Here is a 12,562-nt window from a genome sequence, read left to right on the forward strand (position 1 = left end):
AGCTAAGGATTAATTCTGAAACTGTCACTCTTAACTGCCACCTCCAGCCTATCTGAAAATCTGACTTTCTTTGTAAATATTCACCAAATCTTTCCATTTATTCTCAAAATTATTATCATATTTCAGTTTGGATTTCTATAAAGTCTTCCTGAAACTATTGCACCTATTTCTCAGCCCATTACATCTTAGCCTATTTAAATTGTATTCCATTTCAAAGAATTCAATAACCAAACTATATAAAGTGGTAAGCTGTATCACTTTATTGCTTAAAACGTGTATATTGATCTGTCATTGATATTAAATTTGAGGTGGAGAGTACTTGTACTATGCTGCGCTTAGCTGCTCAGTCATGTCTGATTCTTTGTGACCCCATGAACTGTAGCCCACCAGGCTCCTCTAATCCATGGGGATTTTCCAGACAAGAATACTGGGATAGGTTGCCATGCCCTCCTCTAGGGGATCTTCTCTACCCTGGGATCGAATGCAGGTCTCCTCCACTCCGGGTGGATTCTTTACCTTCTGAGCCACCAGTTCAGTTCAGTCGCTCAGTCATTTCTGACTCTGCGACCCCATGAATCGCAGCACACCAGGCCTCCCTGTCCATCACCATCACCCGGAGTTCACTCAGACTCACGTCCATCGAGTCCGTGATGCCATCCAGCCATCTCATCCTTGGCCGTCCCCTTCTCCTCCTGCCCCCAATCCTTCCCAGCGTCAGAGTCTTTTCTAATGAGTCAACTCTTCGCATGAGGTGGCCAAAGTACTGGAGCTTCAGTTTTAGCATCATTCCTTCCAAAGAAATCCCAGGGTTGATCTCCTTCAGAATGGACTGGTTGGATCTCCTTGCAGGCCAAGGGACTCTCAAGAGTCTTCTCCAACACCACAGTTCAAAAGCATCAAGTCTTCAGCGCTCAGCCTTCTTCACAGTCCAACTCTCACATCCATACATGACCACAGGAAAAACCATAGCCTTGACTAGACAGACCTTAGTCAGCAAAGTAATGTCTCTGCTTTTAAATATACTATCTAGATTGGTCATAACTTTTCTTCCAAGGAGTAAGCGTCTTTTAATTTCATGGCTGCAGTCACCATCTGCAGTGATTTTGAAGCCTCCCAAAATAAAGTCTGACACTGTTTCTACTGTTTCCCCATCTATTTCCCATGATGTGATGGGACCAGATGCCATGATCTTCATTTTCTGAATGTTGAGCTTCAAGCCAACTTTTTCACTCTCCTCTTTCACTTTCATCAAGAGGCTTTTTAGCTCCTCTTCACTTTCTTCCATAAGGGTGGTGTCATCTGCATATCTGAGGTTATTGATATTTCTCCCAGTAATCTTGATTCCAGCTGTGTTTCTTCCAACCCAGCGTTTCTCATGATGTACTCTGCATATAAGTTAAATAAGCACGGTGACAATATACAGCCTTGATGTACTCCTTTTCCTATTTGGAACCAGTCTGTTGTTCCATGCCCAGTTCTAACTGTTGCTTCCTGACCTGCATACAGATTTCTAAAGAGGTAAGTCAGGTGGTCTGGTATTCCCATCTCTTTCAGGATTTTCTACAGTTTATTGTGATCCACACAGTCAAAGGCTTTGGCATAGTCAATAAAGCAGAAATAAATGTTTTTCTGGAACTCTCTTGCTTTTTCCATGATCCAGCGGATGTTGGCAATTTGATCTCTGGTTCCTCTGCCTTTTCTAAAACCAGCTTGAACATCAGGGAGTTAACGGTTCACGTATTGCTGAAACCTGGCTTGGAGAATTTTGAGCATTACTTTACTAGCATGTGAGATGAGTGCAATTGTGCGGTAGTTTGAGCATTCTTTTGCATTGCCTTTCTTTGGAACTGGAATAAAAACTGACCTTTTCCAGTCCTGTGGCCACTACCGAGTTTTCCAAATTTGCTGGCATATTGAGTGCAGGACTTTCACAGCATCATCTTTCAGGATTTGAAATAGCTCAACTGGAATTCCATCACCTCCACTAGCTTTGTTCATAATGATGCTTTCTAAGGCCTACTTGACTTCACATTCCAGGATGTCTGGCTCTAGATGAGTGATCACATCATCGTGATTATCTGGGTCGTGAAGATCTGTTTTGTACACTTCTTCTGTGTATTCTTGCCACCTCTTCTTAATATCTTCTGCTTCTGCTAGGTCCAGACCATTTCTGTCCTTTATCGAGCCCATCTTTGCATGAAATGTTCCCTTGGTATCTCTAATTTTCTTGAAGAAATCTCTAGTCTTTCCCATTCTGTTGTCTTCCTCTATTTCATTGCATTGATCGCTGAAGAAGGCTTTCTTATCTCTTCTTGCTACTCTTTGGAACTCTGCATTCAGATGCTTATATCTTTCCTTTTCTCCTTTGCTCTTCGCCTCTCTTCTTTCCACAGCTATTTGTAAGGCCTCCCCAGATAGCCATTTTGCTTTTTTGCAGTTCTTTTCCATGGGGATGGTCTTGATCCCGTCTCCTGGACAATGTCACGAACCTCATTCCATAGTTCATCAGGCACTCTATCTATCAGACCCTTAAATCTATTTCTCACTTCCACTGTATAATCATAAGGGATTTGATTTAGGTCATACCTGAATGGTCTAGCGGTTTTCCCTACTTTCTTCAATTTAAGTCTGAATTTGGCAATAAGGAGTTCATGATCTGAGCCACAGTCCGCTCCTGGTCTTGTTTTTGTTGACTGTATAGAGCTTCTCCATCTTTGGCTGCATAGAATATAATCAATTTGATTTCGGTGTTGACCATCTGGTGGAAGCTCAAAGACTACTTAGTATTGCTCAGTTGCTTTTTTCATAATTTATCCTATGATCATCTTTCCAGGCTAATTTCTTTCCTCTATTTAAACCAAACAAATAATTACTGTAAGTTCTGCCAGATTTCGGGTGAGCCATCACACCTCTATTTGATGTTTTTTCAAAGTATCGTAATTTCTCTACTATGTCCATTTCTTAGACTAGGTTATGCTGAATAACTTGCAACAGAAATCTCAGTGTCTTGGGGTTTCCCTGCTATCCCAGTGATGAAGACTCCACTTTCCAAGGCAGGGGACGCCTGTGTAATCTTGGTCAGGGAACAAAGATCCCACATGCTGCCACAGCATGGCCAAAAATAAACAAGTAAATGAAAGCCTCAAGAATCTTAGTGTCTTAAAGCAACAGCTTCTTTCTTTTACCATATATCTATTATTCCATGTATTTTTAATCAGGATTCAGATTGACACACGCTTTTCACATCACAAAGGGAAAGAGAACTCTGGAGTAAGTGCATCTGCCAATTAAGAGTTGGATATAGAAGTTTTATATGCCTCTTCAGCTCATACTCATTGCCCTGAGAATATTGGACAATTTCACTAAACTCAGGGGCTGGGAATTTTATTTTAGCTAAACATCTGGCATATTTGATTAGCATCAGTAATGATTACCACAATGATGTAGAAAATCTGGTAGCATAGAAGTCTAATGTGGGTAAGTTCCATTAATTCTTGTGTCTAGGCTTTCAGTTTGAATATCAAATACTAGAAATAATAAACTACAAATCATTCCAGGAGGTAAATACTGAGAGAGGCAAAAAGAAACACATTTAATTACCTTAGGCAATGGTTTTGCAGGCTTGCAGTGCAGTCCTCCAACAAATTCAAAGTTAGGTAAGTAAGGGTGAGGAAATTCAAAATCCCAGCTAGTTCGAATCAACCACATTTCAGCTTTTCCCATAATCTCACAAAATTTGGTAGATTTTCCTGAACAAAAATGAAAGATGATAGAGGGAAAATTACTTGATATGCTAGGTGAGACATGTTTTACCATCAAATTTCTTATGCAAAATATTTAAAGAACCAATATTAGTTCTATGCAAACCAAGAGAAATCAATAGGCTTTTCCCCCTCCAAGAGTACAAAATACTGAGACTAGGAAGAACCAAACACAGAATTAAGTATGGAATAACCAAAGATCTTCTGCTTTATCTCTACCAACAAAATCTTTCAGCTTGAGCTACACCTGAGCCCTACTCCATGCTCAGAATCAGCAGGTGTTCTTAGCAATGAACGAGAAACAGCCAGTGATCCTCAGCCTACTGTGGTACAGTCTCCTGCTCTTCTGGAATTCCAGTGCTTCCCTGGTGGCTCAGAGGTTAAAGCATCTGCCTGGAATGCAGGAGACCTGGGTTCTATCCCTGGGTCAGGAAGATCCCCTGGAGAAGGGAGTGGCAACCCATTCCAGTACTCTTGCATGGAGAATCCCATGGAGGGAGGAATCTGGTGGGCTACAGTCCACACGATTGAGCAAATTCACTTCATTGCTCCAAAAGCTTCTGATAGCTTTAAAAATAAGCAGCTTTTTAAATTAAACTACTGTTTTCTTTTCTGGTATTGGAAATCTCCTGTTTCTACTAAGTATATCCTATCCAGAATGGAACTCTTATAATAAAAATCTTGAAGTGATTATCTCCTTTACAAAATTAGTTTCACAAAACTTTGTCCTCTTTGGTGAAGATAGAGCACTGCATCATAATCTGGTGGCAAAATATTTGCTGTTTTGACCTACTACCTGACAAAAGCACCCCCTTTCAAAAGAAATGGAAAGCATGTGAATATTAACATAATAGCAGCTCAAATTAGTGACTCTGAATTAAATCACGTTTCTTAGTTTGGAGCAAAAGTTTCATTTCTGAATTTATATAATTACTGTGGTATGAAGAACCTTATTCAGAGTGTCAGTGTTTTTTGAAATATGTACTCCTGCTGCTGCTGCTGCTAAGTCGCTTCAGTCGTGTCCGACTCTATGTGACCCCATAGATGGCAGCCCACCAGGCTCCCCCATCCCTGGGATTCTCCAGGCAAGAACACTGGAGTGAGTCACCATTTCCTTCTCCAATTCGTGAAAATGAAAAGTGAAAGTGAAGTTGCTCAGTCGTGTCTGACTCTTAGCGACCCCATGGACTGCAGCCCACCAGGCTCCTCCATCCATGGGATTTTCCAGGCAAGAGTGGAGTGGGTCGCCATTGCCTTCTCTAATATGTATTCCACATCACCAATAAAAAGAAACTACAGCTATCTGGATTCTCACCACATGATTTTTTTAAAAAATATTTTCCTTGATATTCTAAGAGTGCTGAAGTTTTGATTAGAAAATATGAGGGATTTTTGAATTGTCAGGGAAACCTATCTGCTTAAGAGATCACAAGCAAATCTCAGTAATTTAGGGGTCTGATTCTGGTAATGTCCAAGGTATTCAAATTCCAGTTTCAGATCTAATATAGACCTCATATTTGAGCCTTAAGTGTCAGCTGTGGGTATAATTTTATTTTCTTTCTGAAATGTTTTGCTCCTCTGCTCTTTTAATGACGATTTTATTGACATACAATTTACCACATACAATTCTTCCTTTTAAATACACTATGTGGTCTTTTATGCTACCTTCTTTTATTTAGCAAGTTTTCAAGACTGATTCCTAAGGTCATATGAATCAGTACTTCAAGAATTTTTATTTCTGAATAATACTTTTATACAGATATACTTCATTTTTTTAATCCATTCAGTAATTGTTGAATATTTGTGTTGTTTTCATATTTGGCTCTATGAAAATGTGGTTATGAACATTAAAGGTATGTAGTTTGTGTGGATAAATGCATTCATTTTTCTTTGTTATAAGCCTATGAGCAGAATTATGGGGTCATATCATTGATTCGCCTTCTTTTTTATCCAAATAATATCTTTTTTAGTTAAAATCTGCACTCTTTTGTTATTAATCTAATGTGCTTCAAGCATCTTATTGAAAGGAAGACAACATGTATACTATCATGTGAATTGAATCGCCAGTCTATGTCTGACGCAGGATGCAGCATGCTTGGGGCTGGTGCATGGGGATGACCCAGGAAGATGTTATGGGGAGGGAGGTGGGAGGGGGTTCATGTTTGGGAATGCATGTAAGAATTAAAGATTTTAAAATTTTTAAAAAAAAAAACTGTAATTGATCTGAATAAAGATTGTGAGCCAATATCTCAGATTTGGAAAGCCATTTCCCAAAGTTCCAAAGCAATGCCACTTTTTGTATTATGATGTTGCATTTGTTGGGTATTGGACAATTCATAGATTATTTATATCTTTAGAAAAATGTATCTATATTCTATATTGCTATTTGTTAGTGATTTACTGCAGATTTTTGTTTTTAGATACTGTGAAGTTAAATGTTAACTTGCATATTTCTATTTAGGAGAAAAAATCATCTCCTAAATTATGATTTTGTTGCCTTATTAGACATTGACTATTTTTGTATCTAACCTAATAGTATTATCCTAACATTCTTTTTCCTCCAAAACTGTTTGTAAATAGTTCCTCAAAATATTTTGAAGCAGATGTCATTTCACTTGTTTCCTCATCAACTATTAGAACATATTCATACATAATAAAGTTAATAATTACATAAATTATATTTTAAATTTGAAAAAATATGCTTAGAATTCATTATATAATGGAGATTATAAATTGATCCTGAATGGCAGGCTATATCTAATAGTATTTTTAAATTTATAAGTAAAATAAATGTTTTCCTTTTATGACTTTTTTTTTTTTCAGATTATTGATATATTCCCCAAAGAATATTTCAGGTGCCAAGAGCTAGGAAAGAATCAGAGACAAGAGTTATGTCCTATCACTAACTTCACACTAAAATACTTTCCTAAGCTGAGTATCAAACTGCCGGAACTAGGAGTACACAAAAATCTTAGATCCAGCTGTAGGTCAGTCACTTCTTGTTCCACGGTTCAGAAAATGTCACCAGGATGAGATATCAATGACCTTTTCTCAGTTTTGCCTTTTGTACCTCGTACTTTGGACAAGCGATGGGTGCCACAGTTTCTGCCTATTTTTAGGGTCAAGTCTAGAGAAATAAACACCTGTTTCTGTCACAAAATGCCTAGAAACTGTCTCAGTGTTACATGTCTACCTAGATTAGGTCTTATGCCTTGTTGAACACACAACTTATTCCTGAGCAGAATACTTCATTAGAAACACTCACATTGTTTCTGAATTGTTGAATAAATGATTTCTCATAGAAATTTAAGTGTGCTGAAAATAAGGAAAATGAAAAGATCTATATGAAACAAAACATTACAACTATAAAGGAAAATTTTTAAATTTAGTAATAAACTAATCATTTAGTAATGACATATTATTAGAGATATTTCTGTTCAAAATAGTAAAAAAAAAAAAAAGCAACTTTAAAATGTATATAAAACTAAAACTGACTCCTAAAAGCCAAAGCAATCTGCAGGCATAACATTTCTGATTTCAGGCAATACTGTAAGCTATAGTGATCACAGCCATATGGTATAGGCATAAAAACAGGCACATGAACCAGTGGAACAGAATCAAAAGCCACAAAATAAGCCCATATATATATGATCAACTAATATTTCACAAAGGAGCCAAAAATATTCAATGAGAAAAGATCATCTTTTAAATAATTCTTACTGGAAAAAAAAAGAAAAAGGATATTCAAATGAAAAAAATGAAACTAGACTCCAATCTTGTCCACTACAAAATTAACTGGAAATGCATTAAAGATTTCAATGTAAGATCTGAAACCATAGAGTTCCTAGAAGAAAACATGGCAGAAACTTTTCTTGATATGAGTCTTGACAGTGATTTTTTAAAACATGATACCAAAAGCATAAGCAACAAAATTAAAAATAAGCAAATGGGACTACTTCAAACTACAAAGACTATGAACAGCAAAATAAATCATCAACAAAATGGAAAGGCAACCTATAAAACTAGGGACAATATTTTCAAACCATATATCTGATACAAGATTGCCATTCAAAATGTCTAAAGAACTCATACAACTCAGTACAAAAATAAACAAATACTTTAATGTAAAAATGGGCATGCGTGCATGCATGCTAAATCACTTCAGTCGTGTCCAGCTCTTTGTGATCCCATGGACTGTGTAGCCCACCAGGTTTCTCTGTCCATGGGATTCTCCAGGCAAGAATACTGGAGTGGGTTGCCATGCCTTTCTCCAGTAAAAATGAGCAAAACTACTACCACCTCCCATGTTCACTGCAGTGTTGTAGCATTGTTTACGGTAGCCAAAATATGGAAAACTTCTGAATGTTTTTCAGTGGGTGAATAGATAAAGAAAATATGATTATATCTACCACGAAATAGTATTAAATCATGAGAAAATAAAAGACAACCTGTCATTTGCCTCAGTATGAGTGGAACTTGAGGAAATCATGGTAAGAGAAGTCAGAGAGGGAAAGACAAAACCTATGTGAAATCACTTAAATGTGGGATATTAAACACACACACACACACACACACACACACACACCAAAAAAGAAAATGAACTCATAGAAGCCGAGAACAGATTGTTGGTTGTCAAATGCCAGGATTGGAAAGTGGGTACAGTAGGTAGGTGAAGGTGGTGAAAGGGTACAAGCTTTCACTTATAAGATAAGTCAGTCCTGGGGATATGATGTACAGCATGTTGACTATATTTAGCAGTACTGTATTGTATATATGAAATGAGTTAAGGGAGTAGATCTTAAAAGTTCTCATCTCAAAATTGAAAAGTTGTAACTATGCGAGGTGATGACCATTAACTAGAGATCTTGTGGTGATCACGTCACAATATGTATAAATACAAAATTATTACATTGTATGCCTGTGATAAAAAAAATTAATTTGAAGCAAGGTAAAAAAAAAAGTTTTTCTCTGCCCTTTGAGTCACTCACCACCTTCCTCTTTAGCGTATATTGCATACCTATATTCCACATTAACTAGGTCTCTTTAGAAGACACAGGAATACCAACTCATCAAACAAACAAACGGACAAAACAATTTCCTTTTGCTAGCAAGGTAACTCTTTAGGAGAAAGCATTTCTTCCTTAATCCTATAAAGTGTCATAATAACCCACCACTCGCTTCGGCCTATGTAAGTTGCCGGCATTACTCTGATACATAAAGTTTTGATGTATAACCCTCTATCTCAAAAACTCATATAACTGTGCTTTGACTTCTAATGTGAGGACTTTTTTCAGAACTTTCTAAAACACTGTCTCGCAGGTTATAATCTTAAAGTTGGCTCAGTTACAATTTGCAATTTTTTCTACAGATTGACAGTATTTTATTGACACCTAAAATTAATACAAAGTAACATGTCAATTATATCTTAAAAAATCTAACTGAATAATGCAAGCAGAAATGGCTGATAGGGCCCACATGGGGTCTCATTGATAAGATGGCTCGTTATTTGTGGTGCAGCTATTAAACCATCAACCCCCATAACAGAGACCTGAGAGACCTTGGTTTTTCCAGAGTAGGCAGGCATAGCAGAGTAAGTGGCCCCTGTGTTAGTGAGAAATGAGATCAGCTTACCTGCCACTGTAAGAGTTACCCTGGGCTCCACAGAGGTGATGAGAGTTGGGGCCTGGAGCCCTGGGTACCTTCAGACTACAGTGGCAAGTCTGAGGCAAGTCTGAGGAGGCTAGGCAGAGTTGGGTCAGAGGACTCCTGCTCTGGACCAAGAGGGGATGTCTGGATCCCTGAAGGCAGATTTGGGCAGTCGACCTTCCAATGTCCCTTTATGCCACAGCTGGGATATGGACCTGGAGGGTGCCTTGGCTTTAGGCATGATTGGGCCCAGTGGCCCTCTTTGCCACATTTGAAGCAGGGACCAGTTGGCTTCCTTTCTTTGTTGGTTGATGGAGGCTTGGAGCCATGTAGAGCAGTGGCTAAAAGGTGATATTTCACTCACTCTTGTAACCGATGGATGAAATGTGGGCTGGTGTGTGGATGTCAGCCCAGCAAGGCGAGTGGAGTGTCCCGTCCCAGAGCTCATCTCAGTTTCTCGGCATGGTCCAAGGGAGGGGACCACCGGATGTGGGCTTGTGAGAGGAGCCCACCCAGGATCTTCCCTCCTGAGTTTCGGCACCAAAATATAACGCAAGTGCAGGGAAAAAGAGAGCGAGCCAAGCAGTCAGACAAGAAAAGGGAAATTATTAGAGGGTAAAGAGAGGGTGACTGGCTCTTAAGGAGAACCAGCATTCTCCCTTTGTGATGGAATCCTTATACCCCACCAAAGGAAACTTCTCTGAAGGGATGGTCACATAGCTGGAGGTCTGGAATCTGGTGGTCTCACAGCTTTGAGAAGATAGGCGCCAGTGAGATAACCAGATGTCATTTGGACAATTTGGTCAATCTCACAGATCACTGTGCTTTATTCTGTGTTTGTGAGGTCGACATAAGGAGCCATCTTATCAATGAGACCCCATGCGGGCCCTATCAATGGCTTTCTAAAAAGATCTTCTGCAAAATCCTCCTTAACACAATTATATAAACTTTATTTTTTTAAAAAAATAAGCATATCGGTTATGCAAAAGGAAAAATGAAAGCATAAAAGGACTTGCTGAAACAGATAAAATCTTTGAGCTCAGGATCAAAGCTCAATAGCTCACTTCTAATCCAATTATGAATGGAACAGCAACAATAAGGCAACAATAAAATTTAAAAGTCTAGTTAGAGAAAAACATTTCTTGTTTCTTTCTCTTTTGGAAGGAAAGAGCAGATGAAACCCATGTATGTTTATTTATTTTCCAGTTTCTTACTCATCACGTTACAAGCCTGGGAATCAGCAAACCAAGCCTTCAGAGGATGCAAACAGAAGGCCTGAGAAACAGCAGATTAATCAGAAAGAAAACGGAAGGTATAGTGCCCTATTCTAGGGGATCTTCCCGACCCAGGAATCATCAAACCCCTGTCTCTTATGTTTCCTGCATTGGCAGACAGGTTCTTTACTTCTAGCACCACCTAGGAAACCAGCATATACAAGGAGAAGTAAGCAAGAGAGAAGTAGCCCAAGGTTATGGAACTTAAAGGTTATGGAACTGTCAGATTTGGGTTTTGTACATATCCTGAAAAAAAAAAAATTAGCAGCATTGAATAGGATTTATGGATAAATATAGAGAATATTTGTTCTCTGATAAAATTTTAGTACTCAATAATCTAAAAACAAAAAAGGAAAAGTTTAAGAAAAGAATACAGAAAGATAAAGAATTGTTATTATTGTTGTTATTCAAAACAGTTAAGGAAACATGAGCTTGAGTATCACTCAAAGAAAAGCTTTTTTAAGTTTTCGTACAGTCAGATAAACATTTGCATTTTCCATATGAAATAAGAATATTATTACATGCAAATATCTCTTACCTAAAACCTTGCTGTAATATTCATCCCATTCTGGAAATACAAAATATGAATACATCAGCTCATTCACTGTATACGATAACCAGTTCTCCAGCCTCTGTGTAAAAGTCATGCTGTCTGTCAGTCCTGATATGGTGCCAGGAACATATGAAGAAGGCATAGGAAGCCCAGCGCACAATCTCTCAAAGACATTTCCGTAGGAAAACCGAAAGGAGTATATAAATGGAATATTGAGAAGCTCAGCCACTAATTCCCCACAGAAGCTTAAAGGGTCAGCAATACAGATATCAAACTTAGCTGCCTGAAGCCTGGAGAGCAACTCCTTGTTTGTGACAACACTGTCACAAATGCTTCTGGTTGTTGCTAAAAACATTTTTAACATTTTTGTCAGTTGTACTTGCCTCTCCCACCATGAAACTTTCGGCAGTTCAAAGGAAACTCTGTAGAGATTAGCATTGAATTCTTCCATGAAACTTTCTTTACTTATTGGAATTTGAAGAATCTCCACGTTAAAGGGAATCTGGGTATGATCAAGCAGAGAACTTGTTGAAGGTACGAGGACAGTTATCTCATGCCCACCACGGTGGAGTTCATCCAGAATAACCTTTAAATTAATCCAGTGACTAAAATCCATGGGCCACACAAGTATCTTTCCGGTCCTTCCAGAGTCAAAGAACCATAGATGCAGCATGAAAAGGACATAGAAGCCTTTCACAGTCTTCATAATCAACTCTCTGAAACTAAATCTGGGCTTGAACCAAGTGTATGAAACTCAAAATCCAAACATCTTTCCTTGACTCTCCCAATCAATTTATACTAGGTAGGACTGAACTTTGATTTATGTACTTTGTATTAAAGATTAGAGCCAAATGAAACTTCCTTGATGGGAAAAAAAAAAAAAAGAAACAGTCTATAATGTCAATAAAATAATTAAGGGAAAAAGAGAAACACCTCAGAATGAGTTTCAAAGCTTCTTTTATGAGCTTCTCTGGTGATTCATATGGTAGAGAATATGCATTCAATGCAGGAGACCTGGATTCAATCCCAGGGTCAGGAAGAAATAGCTACAGAAAAAACAAAACAAACAAAAAACTTCAGAATGAGATTTTCAAAACTTCTTTTCATGGATATCAAACACAGGGGACATGAAGTTAGACATCAATTCATAGTAATTTCTAAATAATGTTAAGAAAGTTCATCACTATTTGATGAATATTCAATTAAGACTAGATTTTTTGGATCTTTTCCTCTGATTTGATTTGAATGTTCATTGAACAGAATGGTCTCTCTAATATTTCTTTTACTGATGGCAGATTCTTTATCCACTGAGCCACTGATATTTGTCT

The 12,562-nt window shown here is 38.0% G+C and overlaps 1 protein-coding gene across 2 annotated transcripts in view; it reads right to left on the reverse strand.

The window, feature by feature from the left end:
• Positions 1-12,001, reverse strand: part of LOC101119393 (UDP-glucuronosyltransferase 2A2-like) — a 32,361-nt gene extending 20,360 nt beyond the window's left edge. Inside the window, exons 1-2 of one of the 2 annotated variants that reach the window (XM_004009879.5) lie at positions 11,220-12,001; positions 3,601-3,749 (exon numbers count right to left, since the gene is read on the reverse strand). In XM_004009879.5, the coding sequence (XP_004009928.2) occupies positions 3,601-3,749; positions 11,220-11,940 (870 nt within the window). In that variant the 5' untranslated portion in view covers positions 11,941-12,001. Of the gene's footprint in view, positions 1-3,600; positions 3,750-9,392; positions 9,495-11,219 lie in introns of those variants that run through there. The other variant, XM_012180095.4, reaches the window with a different exon arrangement.
• Between the last annotated feature and the right edge of the window lie 561 nt (positions 12,002-12,562).

Source organism: Ovis aries, chromosome 6 (genome assembly GCF_016772045.2).
Source record: "Ovis aries strain OAR_USU_Benz2616 breed Rambouillet chromosome 6, ARS-UI_Ramb_v3.0, whole genome shotgun sequence".
NCBI lineage: Eukaryota > Metazoa > Chordata > Mammalia > Artiodactyla > Bovidae > Ovis > Ovis aries.